The 19,534-nt window shown below is 49.0% G+C and overlaps 1 protein-coding gene across 3 annotated transcripts in view; it reads left to right on the top strand.

Annotated features, from left to right (window-relative positions):
- The window catches only part of LOC138582453 (E3 ubiquitin-protein ligase DTX3L-like), a 484,811-nt gene that overhangs the window by 455,752 nt on the left and 9,525 nt on the right, over positions 1–19,534 (top strand). For all 3 annotated transcript variants that reach the window (XM_069653761.1, XM_069653759.1, XM_069653760.1), the window contains one exon: positions 3,428–3,645. In XM_069653761.1, coding sequence (XP_069509862.1) covers positions 3,428–3,645 — 218 coding nt within the window. The remainder of the gene's footprint in view (positions 1–3,427; positions 3,646–19,534) is intronic.

Genomic DNA, 19,534 nt, shown 5'->3' with positions numbered 1-19,534 from the left:
CTGCTCTCCAATCTTGACCCTAACATTCCCTCTGTCCTCATCCTCCTCGATCTCTTTTATGCCATCAACACGGTCAACCATACCATCCTGCTCAACCGTCTATGTGAAAACCTGGGTATCACTGATCAGGCTCTGGCCTGGCTGACCTCTTTCCTCTCAGATCGACCCTCCCAGGTCCAACTTGGGTCCTTCCTTTCATCTATCTTCCTCTCTACTTGTGGTGTTCCCCAGGGGTCTAACCCCTTGCCCTGGCTTTTCAACCAATACCTGGCGACTCTCGCCCACTGCATTGCCACTTTCTGCTCAAATTTCCAGTGCTACGCTGACGACACTCAACTCATTTTCAGGCTGCCCTCTGCCACCTCCTTTCCCTCTCTCATCTCCGATTGCCTAACTGCCATTCAAGATTGGTGTGCCGCCAATGATCTTTGTCTGAATGCCAGCAAGACGGAGATCCTCCTCATCTGCACACCTTCACCATCCTTTCCCCTTACTCTCTGGCCGGCCTCCCTTGGCCCTCCTCCTACCCCCACCTGCGAGGCTAAGAACCTCAGGGTCATCTTTGACTCCACCCTTTCCTTCTCCGCCCACATCTGAGGTCTCTAAAAAGTCACATTTCCGACTGCACCTTCTCAGCGGTACTCTGCCTTTCCTCTCCTTCGCCCAGAAGCTCATGGTATCCCAAGCTCTGGTTCTCTCTATCTTGGACTATTGTAACAGCCTTTTTCTAAATCTACCTGCCTCTACCATCCACCCTCTGCAACTAATCCAGAACAGGACTGCGAGACTTATCCTTGGCCTCAAGCCCTGGGATCGTATCTTTCCAGCTCTGAAATCTCTCCATTGTCTCCCAGTGGATGCAAGGATTAAATTCAAAACCCTCTGCATTGTCCACAAGGCTTTCTGGGGCCTGGGTCCAAAATACCTTCAGCTATCCCTCTGCAAATACCTCCCCTCTCAAGCTCTTCACTCCTCTACCTTCAACTCCCTAAGGGTCAGTCATTTTTCAAAGAAACAAGCTGGCGTAGATCTGTCTTCGGCTGGGGCTTCCTTCTGGAACAGCCTCCCTGCCACTCTAAAACTTGAGGAGAAGCACCTCAAGACCTTCCTCTTTTCTTCTGACTTCGCTCTTCCTCGCCCCTGCTGATCTGTTCTCTCTTGGCATTGTGCACCTAGCCACCCTCTGTCCTTCGGGCCCAGGTACCTGCTCACCCTGCCACCCTCCCTCACTGCCTCCGGGCCACCCCTTGCACTGGGGTCTGTATCTGTACCCATACAGCCACCCCCTTTTCTTCCTGCACTTATCAGACCTACCCTGTCTGCTGCCCTAAACCTAGCACTTGCACATTGCTGGCTGCACTACCACTGTTTGTTGCCTTTATTATTTATTTATTGTTATTTATCAGTTTCTCCTCTGCTTCGCACTTTCCACTTCTCCCCCTTCCATGCACTTTTCCCCTCCCCTTCTCCCATGCACTTGCGCATTCTCAATGTCACTGGGCCTAGTAAGATCAATGTTTTGTTCTCCCCTGTTCCCCTCCCTTGCCTTGTCGTGCTCTGAAACACTTGTGTACGAGCGCGATAGAAATAAAATATCAATCAATCAAAGAGGATACATTAGAGAGGCCTATTAGAGACAGATACTTGGTGGAATTGCAAAACAAAGTGAAAGGCAGTTTCACCCATATGTCCTAGAAATGCCAAGATGTGATTGTGTTTGGTAAAAGGTGTGCAAGAGAATATCTGATCGCTGGGGCTCAAATTGGAGCTGATAAAAAATGAAAACTGCCAGAGCGCTTACACATTATAGTGCATTTGGAGAGCTGTAGCAAATTTGGGTTTTCTTACGGCACTGCTAACCCAAATATAAAGCAAGGATAGAAACTTGGATTGGAGATTAGATGGCCAATGGAGACCTCAAAAGGGTCTCCTTTAAAGTAGAGGGTGAATTAAGTCTTTACCAGAATATATTGATGAACTTCATCAAAGTAAATGCTTGCATTGAATTATGTACATCTGTGCATCTCCCGCTCACTGCCCATTTTATCTTTCAAAACAACTAACCCCTTTTCACTCAAATAAAAGAAAACCTGAGGGTAGACCAAGGGAGGCTCCACAGTTTTTGAGATTGCATTTCCTTTCTTAAATATAACTGCCGAGCGAATAGTCCAGCAGGGTAAGAGACTGGGTGGGGGGCGGGGGTCTAAATTCATCTTGCTATTGTTTTCTTTAGGATCAGTGTGATGGAGTTTTCTTTAGGATGAGTGTGATGGACGTTTAGTGTGTTATGCTAGGCATGTTGGTCATGTGACAATGTATTGTCCAACTGCAAATGAAAATGGTCAAATACAAATAAAGGATTTCCTCACGTTAATTACTCTTGCATTGGGCCTCTTACCTACTTAAGTGCAGTCCTCACCAGATGCATTAATTAATCTATCTTTTATAACGCACTTACCGGAGACCAGTCTCAAAGAACGGGACCGGGATTCAAACCTGTGTTGCTCTACGTTATCTTGCTTCCAAGACAAACGTGTTGTCCCTGAGCTATTCCCCGGCCCTGCCATTTACAACATTTTATCAACAGCAGTGACCTTTCTGGTGACATGATTTCTGTTTCTTTGGGTCCCCAGTTGCTGGAACACTCTCATGGGCGCTCTGGGACCTGGTAGCGGCACTCTGCATCACTGTTGGTGTCGCTCTGGGCATTGTCCTTGAAGGCATCAGTATTGAGTGAATGATTAATTTTCTCGCTTTCCGACAAGAGTAGTGTGCATCATCAAAGAGACAGAGTCATGAGGGGCAAGAGAGACACATTTCAGGACTGGCCATGGTAGATAAAGTATAGACAGTGGTGGGCTGGTGGAGGGTGGCCTTATTTGATACATGTTGGAGTCATCTCTCTACGGAGATGATGGATTAAATACTTCCATGAGTATCACCTTATCCTTGTGATTAACAGACCACCCCTGTTTACTGGAGGGGCAGAACATTTTCTTTGAGGACATATGAGGAGGGTGCATGGGGGTTACTATATCATTTATACTGCTGCGCTGGTTCTGGTTGCCCCTGGAAAACAACACCCATCTGGTCTGATACCATCGGTTTGCCCTTCTTATTCCTTCTTTCTGCACCCATGTTCATGCTCTCCTGTGGCTACAAGCCAAACCCTAAGCCATTCCAGTAGCTGCCAGTTCCATACTCTTCCGGATCACTGGGTACTAGCAGTGTCTGTCTGCTCTCTCCTTGCCTCCCTACCTCTGGCTAGTGACTATGTGTTGATTGAGCCGCAATGTTCAACTCTTCTCCTTTCCTGTAACACTTAAAACAAGGTACCCGTTAAACTGCAGACCCTGCCATGTCTTTGATGCATTGACACTGTTTAAATACTGACAAGCGTCCTTCACCGTTATTTTATTCCTCACAGGAGGGACACCCACATCCTGGAGAGAGGTACCATGGCACGAGCAGAACTGCCTACTTACCTGACAACATGGAGGGCCAAGAAGTGCTGAGGTTGTTGATAAAAGCTTTCAATCAGAAGCTAACTTTTACAGTTGGGGAATCGAGAACAACAGGAATGAAAAATGTTGTAACCTGGAACGACATCCACCACAAGACGAGCACACACGGGGGTCCTGCATCGTGAGTTGTTCTTAATTATCTGTCCCTAATTTGGTTAAGGGAAAAGAAGTGTTTGTAATTTTATTTTTTGTGAACTTTCTTTTTTGAGGTTACCTATATAATTTAATTCACAGCCTCTTTTGTGTGCATAATATTTCTGACTAAAATCCTGCAGCTAAACCCACTCCCTCACACTGCATAGACCAGTCTGTCATTTCCAATCCATTTCATGGTTTAATAATCCACCATTTCTTGTAAATTCTGATGGCAGGAGTCTTCCAAAGTCAAGGTTCCTTATGACCCAATGGATATGAAATTTTCATAGCCTTGTTTATCGTTCCTTGTTGTTGAGAAGTACCATGGATGAATACATCTGATTCTTGCTAATTAACATTCTTTGGTGACCTGTAAACACTGTATTAAATTTGAGTTTTAAAGCAGTATCTTTCAGTTCACGTTTGCCAAATTCGCATTTTGCTGCGTGTAATGTGAGGCCCGACTCCTCTAGGTGTTGTAAGACTGCGGCCAGCCGCTCAGGGTGTTCTCATGTCGTGGTCCCTTATACCAGGATATCATTGCTGATGTTGGTGGTCCCGGCCAGGCCATCACTACTCTCCTGATCTCGTTCTGAAATACCTCTGCAGCGCAGGATATTCCGAAATGTAGTCTCTTGTACCTTTGGAGACCCAGATGAGATGAAAATGTCATTATATACCTTGATTCTCGGGCTAGGCATAGCTGGTGATAGCCGGAGCGTAGGTCGAGTTGGCTGAACATTTTCCCCCCGGTTAGATCCACGATCAGCTCAGCGATTGTAGGAGTCACATGACACTCCCGACCGATGGCTACATTCGGTAGCCGCATTTCAATGCCTATCCTCACTGCGTTGAGTTGCCGTGGTTTCTGTGCAGCGACCATAGGAGATAACTTCCTTGTTGGGCCAGATGTTTTCTCTATTATCTCTTCTCCAGCTTTCCAGCTCTTTCTCGACAGCTTCTCTCATGTGGAAGGGAACCCTGCGGTGCCGCACTGCCTTGGGCTCAATTGTTGGGTCAATATGTAGTTAGATTGTTCTCCCGCGGAGGCATCCTATGCCTTGGAATGCTTTGTTAGGAGAAGTCTATCTCTGGTGGGTTGATGCTGAATGCGAAGTGCACCAAGTCTAGTTTCTCTGCGGTGCGGCAGTTTAGCAGTGTTTCCAGTCCTTCGTCTACCATGTACATCCTGGGTGGTTCCGTTGAGTGCCAGGTCAGATCGCAATGACCCTGCTACAGGTAATGGTTTCCTGCACGCGTATGCAAACAGTTGTACTTGTTTGTTCTTGCTTCAGGTCTAGTTTCTTGAATGTACGGCTGGGCATGACGTTCACTGTCGCTGCTGTGTTTATGACCATTTTGGTGGGTGTTCCATCGGACAAGATAGTGCAGGATGGTCGTCTAGACTTCTTCTCTTTCTGATTGTTCCTTGTAGGTTTTATGGCAGATATCATGTGGACTCATTCCTTATTCTTTTTTTGTGTCGCTTGACACATCTGTCTGGGGACACTTATTCATCTGAGGAGTCCTCTGTGTCACTTCTGCTGGGTGATCTCTGTGTGGTGGCGACAGCTCTCGCCTTTCCTCTTCCTCTCTGTTGCCAGGTCGAGGTGCCTTGCCGTCCTGCATCCCTCAGAGGTGTGGGTTTGAGACATACTGCTGCAAAGTGGTTTGGTTTCTTGCACTTCTGACAGGTGACTCCTAGAGCTGGGCACAGTTCTCCCCTGTGCCAGGGTCCTCCCCACCATTTGCATGTGTCTCCTCATTTTGGCGGCCATCCCAACCCTGTGTTAGTTGGGCGCCTCTCTTCTTGTCTACCTGCGACTGCTGCTACTTCTTTCCTCTGTGCGTTGTCGAGGGGTAACCGCTGCATTGCTGCTTCCATGATGGCTGCCTGGTCGTCCGTGCGCTCTCGGAGTATCCCAATGGCTAGGATTCGGTGTAACAGGAGGTTTCTCTCAGATAACACTGCTCTGCGTAGTTTGTCTGACGACAATCCATTGATGATCTTTAACCGGCCAGGGAAATCTTTGTCTGGGAATGCGTACCGTAGCACCAATTTCCTGAGTCGTGCATGGAAATAATGTATGGTTTCCTCAACCCTTTGTCAGGTCATGAAAATTGGAATCGTTCATAGTCCGGGGTCAGTTTGGGCTGGAACCTGTTGTTTAGCAGTGCCTTTGCTGTGTTGTACTCATCCACCGTCCCTCTATTTGGACATGTGTTGAATAGTCGGAGCGCGGGAGCGCCAATGTTCAGCAGTAGTAAGGTGCATTGTTTTTTCCCCTATGTGATGTCTCTGGCCTGTAGATGGAGTTCAAATTGTTGAAGCCATATCCCTCACCTTAGGGCTGCCCCAGTGGTGTATGGGTTGAAGGGTCTCACGAAAGTGGTCTGCACAGTGTCATGGCCTTCTAGTTTCACTGTGTTGTCCCTTGTGTGTTTGTCGCTTCTGCCTGCTCTGGTTAGGCTGACTTGGGGGCTGGCCATGGGTCGTCCGTGCATGGGCCTGCTGGCCTTTCTTGTGTGTGTGTTTTGTTCTAGGGTGTGCGCACTTCTTCCATACTCTCAGCTCTGTATCTTCAGCTTGCTCTCTTGGTCTCTGGGGCAGCAGCAGTGCACCAGTTGTCCTTGTTTGTTGTTGTTCCGTTGTGTCGGGTGGCAGTCAGACATTCATTTGCGCCATTCACACACATGGAGCCCCAAATAAAACACAACTTAAATGTGTTTCTTGCAGACCACTTACTGCACCATATAAAATTTGGTGAGAAAATGGGACGTTTTTGTTCCATGAATTTAAAGACGCACATCAGTTAGTGATTCAGCAATAATTTAATAATGGCCCTTTCTGATTACACGTGTTTCGACAAATCTCTGTGTCTTTTTCAAATCAGGGCATATCGTTGTTTATTCACAAACTGGTTCGCATTGCGTAGTTGCTTAAAGTAAGTGTTCATTCGTCGGCTGAGATAATAAACCAAATAGGTTAAAGTGGAGGAGGGAATTAGAAGGCAAGGAAGATGGTAACTGGAAAGATAACTGGTAGGACACACCAATAGACCATCACATTTTCTGCATTTCAGTGGGGGGAAAACAATCAGCAGTGTGATTAGAGAACTTCAGTGAAGGACTAGAAGAGGACAAAGCCAAAGAGACATTTCTCCGGAAAGGGCAAAAGCCCCATGGCTGCTGTTGGTAGCTGAAGTTATCCTGTCCATTAAATATGTTTTCTTGGCTGTGAGAATTTACATTTTCTATGAAAATGACTATGAACTGTTCTTTAATCATTGGATTATAACTTGCCTGCTATTTTCTTGCAAAGGCCTTATATTGAGTTTTATTCATTCTGGCTCTGGGCTGAACTTGTTAACTCTAGGGAGATGGCTTTGCCTAGGGGTGGTTGCCTCTGGAACTAGCTGATACTAAGCCTATGTAGCTCATGTTATGAACTGTTAAAGGGCTGGAGTGGGGTCATCCATATGAATGATGGGTTTAAATTGCACGAGAATGTTTACACTCTCTCTTATTTATGTTTTTGCAGTCAGTTGCCAACAGTAAAATAGGGAGGTGAGGATGATATAATCACTGGGCTGGTGCCAGTATCTCAATAGGGATCACAATAAGGATCAACCCAAAGCAATTTGAAGGGGGGAAATACATTTGATAAAATTAGTGAGGGACAATATTAGATCAAAGGTTTGGCCAAATGTATTGGTGGGTCCAGTAACTAATAAGTGGAGATCCACAGGGTTCAAGGGATTCAGAAGATTGACAGAGGCTGTGAGAGAAAGATCATTGGTGCAAGCCATATTATAAGATCTCCAAGAAAATAATTTCATCCCAAGGACACCAGGTTTTGGGCAGTAACATCCAGAAACATCTGGGTTGGGTACCTAGGAGGCTTGTATGTCAGGCATTGATGCTATCATAATTTTTAAAACAATCGTTTTGTGGTGCGGTTACACTGTTTTGTAACACAGTAGGTGTTGCCCTCCCCAAAGTTTATATACTCCTTTTTATCAACCTCCGAAAGAGGAATGGCTAAATTTGCAGTGACGCGATTTGGAACTATGAACAAATCTTAGTAGCAAGTGCTTCCCCGTAGAAAATTATGCGACACAAGACATAAGTTGTGCTGACCCTATTCTAAAGAGGATTTTCCCTATCTGAAACTCAAAACTAAGGGTCTGTCTGTATCCGGATGTCAGTAATTGAAAAGCCGTCCTTGTGTCCAAGTCGTCCTATCCTGACCCTCACACTACAAACAAAACAATAAAGGGTGAAAGGAAATGTCTTCAACCTGATATTGGCAAAAAAGTATTCACAACTGAAAATTAGAATAGCTCTAATGAAAAATGTCCTCCAAGGTGAAAGACCTTGGATCCAGATGTTGGTTCTCTTCCCCTGGATTCTTGAATGGGATGGCAATGTCTCTTTTACTAACAGTTCCTCTCTCTCCTTGATTCACAATGTTCCTGTTAGGCAACAGATTCTGTAACAGTCTTTCTTTCACACAAGTGTCTTCCTTTGTCTAGCAAATACTGCTCTTCTTTAGTATTTCTGGGAGCTTTGCAACTCGCCAGGAGGAACGCTTTATGCAATTCCAACTGCCTGGTGTACTCTCCTGCCCGTACTTCTCTTATGTTTCAATTGCCTGGTATTGTTCCCTTGTCAGGACTTCTTATGTGCTTCACAGTTCCTCTGTATCACCAGAACTGTATATAGCGTTCTTGACTAGGTATATTTGTCTGCGGTAATGTTCGTTCAAACTCTGCCCCTCACTTGCATCACATGCATCCGTATTTTATTGGTGCTTCAATCTGTAATTTGCCTTTTCTGCTTTCAAACAATCTTCTTGTAGTTTCTGTATTAGCAATCGCATAACATTCAAATTGTTGTTGGCGCGTTCACCGGTACGCCCCGGGATCCCCTCTTGCTTCGGGTTGACTCACTGGTTCTCTCCAGTGTCTCTTGTCCTGTTCTCGCTCTGTGGCGTGGCTCTGCCACTCGCTTCCCACTCTTAAATGTGCAGATATCCTTTTTGGCTTAAATCGCGGCTTCATGGTCACACCCCTGCTTTCTTTTTACTCTCGGTATGGAGAACGCTGCCTCTTTGAGCTGCTGAATGCCCAGGAACTCTCTTGTGGCTCCCAGTGTCTCCACGGCACTTCCTGCTCGCGTGCAGCATTTCTCCTACTGTCTCGGCAGGCTCCTCTTCTCCGCCACACCGATACGTGTCTCCTGCGCTCCAAAGCCTCTGCGTGGGAACTGATGTCTTTTGCACTGCCACCCTCAGTAGCACGGTCGCTATGTTTAAATGTCCTTCGCACAGGTGGTTCTACAGAACAACTGGTTTGCAGATTGAGCTTCAGGCTCCTGTTAACTTTTACTGACTCCTTCATTCTCCTCGGTGATTATGAGAGTTGGAGTCTATGGAGTACTGGGACATACAGCATTTAGATTTGTTTTTTTTCTGTGGTTTTACATGAGATAACATTTCCACATAACACTATATTAGAAGCAAAAAGGGTTTTGTTGGAGCTTTGTTTGTCTAGGTCATAGAGTGGGGTTTGACCGAAGGAATATTGGGGAGAGGTTTCTTTACTTCCTCTGCAGGACGGAACAAACAGCTGACAATAAGCCATTAAGGCCTTGGGTATTAGAGGGTCTTCCTCATGGGAAAGGTTAGGTGATACTGCTTCTTGTCCAATGATGTCATGACATGAAGGTTGTATCCCCCCTCCCCCCCCATGTGATCCAGGGTCGGTATCAGGTAGTGGCTGCCGTCCCCTGGCCACATAGGAGGAGGTCACTTCCGGGAAAACAGTGATGAGTCCGTAGGATTCATAACATCTACAACATTCAGACAGCACACTCAATGCCTAAGAAGCACACTGTACATTATCGTGTGTTATTTATTTTAATGCATATTGTGCACTGACTCGTTTGTCCCAGGCCACCAGGCGGGGCCTTCTCCGAGGATTTAAAGTGTGCCCACTTATCACACTGTGATCAGTATTCCATTTAACTCATGCACCGGGCATCTTCCCACTACCCACTCTTCCTCTTGCCTGTATTTAATGTTACAGGTTGGGCCCTGTGGAAAAGAGGAGGCCATTGCCCTTCAAACCACAGCCTCTCTGCGGCACTGGGACTCGGAGTTAGACATTGGCACACTCTGAAAAGGCAACTGGAGGAGAACCCAGCTGGTGCAGGATCTTGTGAAAAGGAACCCCGAAAATCCCTCACCTCCTGCAGCTACCAGAAGCAGCACGATTATAGCAAACACGCTTACTACCTATGTGCCGAGGGTTGTCGCTGGCATTGTGGCCCACTTATTTGGGACACAGGCTGGTCAATCACAAAATGGAGGACGGTAGTAGTTGAACTGAAGAGGGATGTACAGTGCAGGCTCTAGAGGCTAACTGACGTGCAGGGGGGGTGGGCACATTGGGCCTCATTATGGGCATGGTGGTAATGGTAAAACATGGCATTTTAAATACCATTTGTTTTTAAAATACTACCTACTTGGGATCACATGGGTTGCATTTGAAAAAAACGGCATGGGGTAAATATTCCATGCAGTCTAAACTCATAAGTAGATGGCATTTTAAAATCAAATAGTATTTTAAATACCAATTTTTTACTGTTACCACCATATTCATAACGAGGGCCAATGTGGTGGTGGGGAGAAGCATTAGGATCTTATGGCAAAAAGGCAATCGGGGGTACCTGTGAGCGACGTGAGGCAGACACTCACAACTTCCCACATAGACTCCTCATCATAATTTCCTTGTATTATCGAGACTAGACTATACAAATAGTGTCCAATCTAGCAATGCCTGAACACCTCACAAAAAACTACAATGCATCCAAAACACAGCGGCAAAACTACAACTTAGACTAAATAAAGAGATCTGATCACCCAGCCGTAAGAAATCTATATATGCTACCAGTAAATAAACATATCAAATTTGAAGCCCTCTGCATTGCCATAAATCACTACACAGACAAGGAGCCAAATTCCTCAAAGCAAAAATCACCCGATACCAACCCAGAACAACTTTAAGATCTAGCGCAGACCTCCAAGTAGAAACAACACTACGAGAGAACTACATTCGGGGGAACTGCCTTCTTCATTCTCATAGCCAAACTATGGAATTTGATCCCGAAGGAAATCGGGACGATCAAAGACCACCTACCTTTCAGGAAAAAAGCATGGTTGTTCAACTTGCCAAGATTAAACAAAAACAGTCCAACAACTACCCTCCGCACGAGCAGGCCACCACCCTAGCCCAAATAAAGGAACAATAGCGGAGCTGCAAAATATCCAGCGTGCAGCCAAAACCAACTATCCATTTCCCTTTCTCTACCACACTCCCTCGCCACATACATATCGCACACTCCTAGATGGGCTAGCGAGCCACCCTGCTAAACACTCAAACCCCACATCACTCGCAAACCAACTCACAAACCCCAATAGCCTCCCACACCAAACACAAACACTGGATGCCACCCATCCGAAAACAATAAGCATCTAGTGTAAAAAACAAAGCACTCCCAGAAAGCACATATGCCAGTTACTCCTGGTTCTACACACATCAACAGATGAGCACAAAATGTGTCTTCTCCCTTTCTTCCTCCCTAACCAATATGGATGTAGTGGGCATGATTTCACATTCGCCTCAATGAAGGTTACTTCTGCTGGTTAGGAAATGGTCCTGCCAATCAAGAATGAATAATATAAAAATAACAAGGGGGCAGATTTGTTCAAATCCAAGCCACCAGCGTCGAGAGGATATGATGGATGGGGGTTGGGTTGGAAACCCTCACGGTTCATGTTAGATGATCATGGGATGCCCCCACCGTGAGAGTTGATGGTCTCCACCAGGGATATCCATGATTTGACCGAGGCACAAAATTTCAAATTTGAAATCGATGAATGCAGCAATGTCAAATTCGAAATGCGCCCCTCGGTCAAATCATGTTCCCCCAACCAGCACCTACTTAACTGTTGGCGGCACACCTCATTGTGTGCCACCGACGACTCCATCCCTCAGCTACGCCTGTTCCTTTCACTTGCACGGATGAGAACCGGTGCCGCAGAGTGCTCCTTTTTATATTTTTTCAAACTTTATTTTCTCTGGAGCGAGGGACACCCCTGTGACCCCCGATGCCATCATAGCAAACAAGGTTGTGGGGGACACCCCCCCCAAACAACGCTCCGCTTTTTCACTATAATGGCACCGAATGGGATACTTAATCAATGTTTTCGGCTGTTATAAATTTCCATTCAGCCGAAATTCGAACAAATAACCCTTTTTTTTCATTCAAATATATCTATAATACCCTCCACCAGCACACGGATGGCATTGACTCTAAACCCCAGATACTACATTTATGGGTACTTTCACAAAGTTTTACAGGTCTAGAGAAGACTGTTGTGGCTTTGGAAGTGAGAACAACAACTTTGGAAAAGACATTTGCAGCCTCAGAATAGGAGGACACACTGGTCACCTTCTGTCAGTTGGCCACCTCCAATTTCCTACAAATAAAAGAGAAGGTGGAAAACATTGAAAACACAGCTCGGCTGTTTGTATGTCAGAGTTTTGAGGATCGTTTATTATGATCTTAAAACATTTGTGACAAGCTTTCTTCACCAGAAAATCTGGCCAGGAAATTGGAGTCCTTCGGTGGAAGTGGTTTAGGCGTTTAGAACACAGTGAGGAATTTGGGGAAAAAAGATGTTACAGGGAGAACAATTCTGCTGAATAGAGGAGGAGTATGTCTGAAAGGGAATGGCTACTGAAAGCGCTAAAAGGAAAGGCCCTATAAAACCTGCAGGGAACAGAATCAATTTTTATTTCTCCATGGGGTCTGGCATGGATTTACATGCTCATGAATATTCCCCGTCCTCAGGCTGGGAATCCTCGGTAAAGAAAAAATCAGTATCAGTTTCGTTTCTGATCTGTCTGTCTTAGTAGTAACCAATCACTGGTCTCTAGGTCATACTGCCCCCAGCCAATGACTGCCCTCTCCCTAAGCCCCGCCCCTGGCAGCCATCCTCAGATTTTTACCACACGTTCAAGTGTTGGGAGTCCTCGTGCTATAGCTCTCGAGCTTTTACTGCGTTTTTTGCGCTTTTTCATAGAGATTTTCTCATTTTTCGGTTAAATCGAGCCTCAAGCTCCACCGTTTCTACTTCTGATCAACAGCGACCCGTTTCTGAATTTTCAACGCCCCTCAAGGGTGAAGTTTTCGTCGAGTTGCGCTTCTTGGAGGATTCCAGAAGATCTGAGGCCTACCATGGACATGGCCCAGGAAAACGGAAGCTTGACGCCCGGATCCAAGCTGTTCAGGAACTGCCCTGGATGCGGATTACAGAATTCTAGATGCCTGTACTGCCTTCATGAGGATAAGGCGCACGTGGAGAAGGACTGTGCATTCTGCAAGAACCTTTCGGAACGGACCATGAAGGATTGTCGTTCCCGCCTCGCCAGCTGGCTGGAGAAGGGCTCAGCGGGTGAGAAGAAGAAAAGGTCCGAGCGGTCTTCTAAGTCCTGTGAGGGCGCCCCGGCGACAGGGGCCCAACAGAAGGCTAAGCACAGCGAGTCTGCGGGCACAGGGAACGCTGAAAGGTCGGGCTCTTTGGCTGCCAGGGAGGGCGCACCTTCCCCGGCGGCATCCACGAGCCAGCGTTCTGGTTCAGGGAAGAGGAAATCCGAGAACCTGGGTAAGCTTCTGGAGAGGCTCAGCAGAGGGGGGCGCGAGGCTGTGACCCTCCCTCCACGGTGAAGGCCTCACGCGCCCCCAAAGTGGTGAGGGCCCTGATTCACCCGGCGAAGGCCTCTATCGTGGGAGTCGCAGCGACCCTGGCGAAGCCTGTAGGGGCTACTCCAGTGGAGGCGACCTCTGGGCCCAGAGTTTCCCAGCCACCGCGGAGGGAATCCTCTTTCCAGCCCATCGACAAGACCCCCGTGAAGCCCCTAGTGGAAAAAGAAGGGGGGGGCGATGGCCAGTTCAAACACGGATTCAACCTCTGAGGAGGAGCTGGTGGAAAACGTGAAGAGCCTCAACGAGAGGTTCGAGAAGGTACGATCCCAGGGGGGAGATCCCGAAGAGGTGGTCTAAGAAAGCGACGGTGGCGCCGACGAGGCCCCAGTGGAGGAGCAGCCAGTCCAACCGTTGCAGCCATTGCCCGAGCCTCAGGACAACTCGGCGGCCATTTTGATGGCAATCCAATCCTTATGCACGGAGATAAGGACGAGATTACCACGAGTCCGGCGGACGATCCAGAACCGGGCCCGTCGGGAAGCCCTCCGAACAAGCGGAGGAGAGTTCATCCACCCCCCAACCCCCACCCTTCATGCCCGCACAGCCCCTGGAGCCTTCATCACCCTCGCCAGATCCCAGAGATGACACGGCGACGGATACGGTGACGGGGACGGATGATGACGGTGGTGACGACGGGATGGACCTTCCATCACCACCCCCTCGGTCCCCCCCACCCAACGAAATTGGCTCTTTCCACGCCATGATCGCCAGAGCATCCAAGCTTTTCCAGCTCTGCCCTGAGGAACAGAATAAGGAAGGTTTCCTTTATCAACGGCGGGAGGCCAAGAGAAAGACGGTCCTCGCAGTACCGTTACTCGACGATATCTGGGACAAGGGACTTGCGATCCTGAAGAACCCGTCCATGACGCCTGCCAAGAGGGACCGGTACGAGAAGAGGTACCGGGTCCCAGACGCCGCCCCCTTGATGCCATGGGGCGACGGGTCATCTCGTCGGCGGCGACGACGATTAAGGCGGCCAACGCCTTAGCTATTGTGGCCCGTTACGACAGGGAGCTATGGTACAAGATAGCTCCCCTGCTGGACTTCCTACCAGACGACAAGAGGGCGGAGGCCCTGGAGATTCTGCAGCAAGGTGAGGTGGCGTTGGACCACGCCATAACGGTGGCAACGGACATTGCCGATACCGGATTTCGCCAGTTAGGCAACAGTGTTTGCCTACGACGAGGCTGGCTCAAGGCGACAGATTTCTGTCAAGATGTTCAGATCAGGGTGCTGGACATGCCGTTCGACGGCAACAACCTGTTTGGGAAAACGGTGGACGAGTCGCTGCAGGCCATCAAGGCCGATACAGAGACAGCCCGAGCCCTGGGAGTCCTTGAGCAGCGACGGCCCTTTCGGAGCACCGGAGGCAGACACGGGGCCTCCAAGGGATCCGGCGGTGGCTCCTCTACTTACCGCCAGGCGACCCGCTCTTCGTCCCAGGAAGCCTACAAAGGTCGTGGCATGCAAGGAGGGTCTCGTCGCCGTTGTCAAGGAGGTCAAGGCGGCAAGGCCTCTTCCAAGCAGGACTGAACCGGCCGTAGCGTCGGGCCCCCACCGAAGCACCCCGGTGGGAGGCCTGCTGACGAAGTTCGTCAGTGTGTGGGAGTCCATCTCCACCGACCGTTGGGTGCTGGATGCCCTGGCCCACGGGCACACATTCGAATTCCAAAAGAAGTGTCCCCATGTTCCTCCCGTGGCCAGGAAGGAAAATCACGTCCCTCAACTGCTGTTGGAGGTAAAAGCGATGCTCAAGAAAGGTGCCATCGAGCTCGTCCCCAAGAGGCTCCGGGGCTCCGGAGTATACTCAAGATACTTCCTCGTCAGAAAGAAGACAGGCGGTTGGCGCCCCATCCTGGGCCTACGTCGGTTAAACAAATACATCAAGGCACAGAAGTTCAGGATGGTCACCTGGGACAGCTGGAGGAGGGCGACTTCCAATCGTCGTTGGACTTGGAAGATGCTTACTTCCACATCCCCATTCGGAAGGGGCACCGAAAGTTCCTCAGATTCGTAGTTCAAGGACGTCACTACCAATTCAGAGCTCTGCCATTCGGATTGAAGTCGGCACCCAGGGTGTTCACCAAGTGCCTAGCACCAGTGGCAGCGCGGCTGCGCCTACAGGGGATCCACATCTACCCCTACCTGGACGACTGGCTCATCCGTGCAAGGACAAAAGAACTTGCCATCGAGCACACGGCGAGGACCGTCAACCTGCTCACGGAGCTGGGATTCTCCATCAACTACCCGAAATCCCATTTGGTCCTGTCGCAGGTGGCAATGTTTCTGGGAGTGAAGCTCGATACAGTGGAGCGATTGGCGTCCCCTTCGGAGGAAAGGATGAAGGCCATCTTGGGCAAGGTTCAGCACCTGCTAGCCACGGAAGTGGCCAGGGTGAGATCTATCAAGTCCCTCCTCGCAATGATGTCCTCATGCATCTACCTAGTGCGTCTGTGCAGGCTACGGAGGCGTCTCCTACAAGAGTTCCTAGACGCCCGCTGGATGCAAGCGGTGGGCAGCTTCGAAGACAAGGTCCCGCTCAACAAGGTTTTCCGTCGGGCGATTCAGTGGTGGGGCACCCGTGCGCACCTCATGGCGGGCACGGACTATCAGACCCCGGCGCATCAGGAGACGGTGACGACGGACGCCTCCCTGGAGGGATGGGGTGCGCACACCGGAGGTCTCCATTCAAGAGGTCTGTGGCTCCCGGAGGAGAGGTCTCTCCACATCAACATTCTGGAGCTCCGAGCCGTGTTCTGGGTGCTCAAATCGTTCCTCCCGTCCCTCAAGGGCAAGGTTGTGAGGATCTTCACCGACAACACCACCACGATGTTGTACATCCGGAAGCAGGGAGGCACCAGATCCCCAGCCCTATCCAAGGAGGCCCAGGATCTGTGGTACTGGACCGTCGCCCAGGGGATGTTCCTGGTTCCTTTCCATCTGGCAGGAATAAAAAACACCATCGCCGACTTACTCAGCAGCGAGCTGCGCTCGTGCAACAAGTGGGAACTACGCCAGGATCAAGTGGATCAACTCTTCCTACGATGGGGCAAACCCCAGATAGACCTGTTTGCGACGGCGACGAACTCCAAGTACCAGAGGTTCGCCAGCAGGTTTCCCCAGCCGAGGAGCATGGGCGATGCTTTCTCGTTCCCCTGGGACGGCCTGTTCCTGTATGCGTTTCCTCCGTTGCCGTTGCTGCTTCAACTCATCAGCCAGCTCAAGAGGTCCCGGTGCAAGATGATTCTCGTCGCACTGGCGTGGCCGAGGCAGATCTGGTTCTCGGACCTTCTGAACTTATCAGCGTCCCCATCAGTCAAGCTGTCGACGGACGAGGATCTTCTCTCCAGAGAGAGAGGCGCCATCCTGCATCACGACCCGGTGTCGCTGAACTTGCAGGCTTGGCTCCTGCAGCGCTAGAGTTCGGAGGGTACGATATCCCGGCTGACTGCAGAGAGGTTCTTGCAAAGGCCAGGCCGTCCTCAACTCTCAAGTGCTACGGACATAAGTGGAAGAGGTTCTCTGTCTGGTGCCGTGCACAGAAGATTAACCCTCTACAGATTATGGCCCCGCAGGTGCTACCATACCTATTGTCGCTGGCCAAAGCTGGACTAGCTCACGCTTCCATCAAGATACATCTGGCAGCGATCTCCCGATACACCAGAACTACAGGACGGCCGTCCGTGTGGTCTCATCGACTGGTGAAGGAATTTATGAAGGGACTGTTCTGATCGTTCCCACCGGCGAAGGCTCCAGCCCCGGCTTGGGAGCTTAACGTGGTGCTGACCAGGCTCATGGAACCGCCATTTGAGCCTTTGCATTCGGCGCCGTTAAAGTTCCTGTCGTGGAAGACAGCGTTCCTTGTGGCCATCACCTCCGCATGTCGTGTGGGAGAGAGTCAGGCCCTATCCTGCAAGCCTCCATACTTGACTTTTCACGATACAAAGGTGGTGTTGAGGACGCACCCCTCCTTCATGCCCAAGGTGCCGTCGGCCTTCCACCTCAATGAGCCCTTGGTGTTGCCTGTTTTCTTCCTGTCGCCTTCGTCGCCGGCCAAGGGGACTTTGCACTTGCTGGATGTAGCTAGAGCGCTAAAGTTCTATGTTGACCGAACAAAGAGTTTTCAGAAGACATCACAGCTGTTTGTGAACTTTGGACCTGTGAACCAAGGGAAGGCTCTCTCGAAGGCTTCCATTTCCAGATGGCTCTCCGGCTGCATCATGCACTGTCACCGGTTGGCAAACCGACCGTTGCCCGGCCGTCCGAGAGCCCATTCGACCAGAGCGATAGCTGCTACCACAGCGTTCTTGTCTGACGTGCCCCTGCTGGACATCTGCAGGGCTGCTACGTGGAGGTCGACGCACACCTTCACGGGATTCTACTGCGTCGACCGGGATTCCAGGGAGGAGTCCAGAGTTGGCCAGGCAGTGCTGCACAACCTGATCGCTTAAGGTGAGCCTGGTGAGGAGGTAAGAGATGCTTAGTGTTGAGTTTTATGTAATGCTTAATGTTGAGCCTTGCCACCTCCCGTGGTTGTGCATGTGTGTACTGCTATGTATTCTTATATTCATGAGCATGTGAATCCATGCCAGACCCCATGCCGGAGAAGGAACAAGTTACTTACCTGTAACTGTTGTTCTCCAGCATGGGTCTGGCATGGATTCACATGCGAACCCTCCCTCCTACCCCTCTGCGGCTCTTCACTTGGTCATACTGCCACCTTACGTGCTACCAAATCTGAGGATGGCTGCCAGGGGCGAGGCTTAGGGAGAGGGCAGTCATTGGCTGGGGGCAGTATGACTCAGAGACCAGTGATTGGTTACTACTAAGAAATACAGATCAGAAACGAAACTGATACTGATTTTTTCTTTACCGAGGATTCCCAGCCTGACGACGGAATATTCATGAGCATGTGAATCCATGCCAGACCCATGCTGGAGAACAACAGTTACAGGTAAGTAACTTATTCCTTACCTTGATTTGAATTCATGAGCGGTGCTGAAAAAAAAGATGGAATTCTAATAGAAAAACTCCCTGTGCAATAACAAAGTTAAAGATGGGGTGCGGAAATTGGGCTGAAATCAGATGGGGATTGGCTGTGGGAAGATGTATCTAAGGAAAGAACAGCGTCCCTATTTCACCCAGCAAAACGCTAAATGAGCTACAAAGAGAACATGTAAGAGTGTAGCAGGGTAGAAGGAGCCCGAGAGATCACAATGGGAGTTTGTTTGAAATGTTAAATCGCTTTCACCAAAGTGATGGACATAAGCACTAAAAAGGTTAAAAAAATAATAATACACTACAAAATGGAGCATTCGCATCAGAAAACAACAAAGTTAAGAAGGGAAATGAGACTGAGAGCACAGAGGAGGATGTAGGAAGGTCCAAAGCTTACTGGCCTGGAACTAAAAAGACTGGAAATGGGGCAACTGGAGCACCTCAGAAAGCATGGACATGAGCAACAATAAAATGGGATCCAATATTCAGACAAAGATAACTGTAGAAAATAAAATCCACTGTTCTCAGGAAGTACTACCTTAACAGAATAGTGTAGGGTGTCCCTAATTACGCTCACACCAGAATAAAAAACACCCCTCTAGGGGAAATGAGGCCAAAAGTCTATCTTGTAAGGATAACAAGTTTAATCTTACAAAAATGAGGATGGTAGCAAAGGACTCTGCTGCCTGAACGGTCTTCTCCTGTCCCTCTTCCATTCCTTCCTGCCAAAGTGGTGCCAGGCAGGGGTTTATATAGTCCTGTCTTGCTTTAGTGGCGTCACTGGATATGGACTATAGCTTTATCCCAAACCGTCTTTCTTCCATACTAGGGATGCTCCAAACCCTTCTTTTCTTCTTTGTCAGCGGTTTTGTCAGAACATCCTGCTCTACATTTTGCTGCCTTATTAAGAAACACACTACAGCCCTGCAGAATTTTGCAAACCATGAGGCCTAACCCCAAGAAAAACTCCTCCTGCTAATGTTATCCGGGCCCTATAGGTTCTCCCACACTTAATAACTATTTGTCCCATTCTGCATTTTGTC

The sequence above is a fragment of the Ambystoma mexicanum genome, chromosome 3q (genome assembly GCF_040938575.1).
Source record: "Ambystoma mexicanum isolate Mex_15411 chromosome 3q, UKY_AmexF1_1, whole genome shotgun sequence".
NCBI lineage: Eukaryota > Metazoa > Chordata > Amphibia > Caudata > Ambystomatidae > Ambystoma > Ambystoma mexicanum.
Note: the sequence above shows the minus strand (reverse complement) of the source record. Positions and strands in the feature narration are given on the sequence as shown.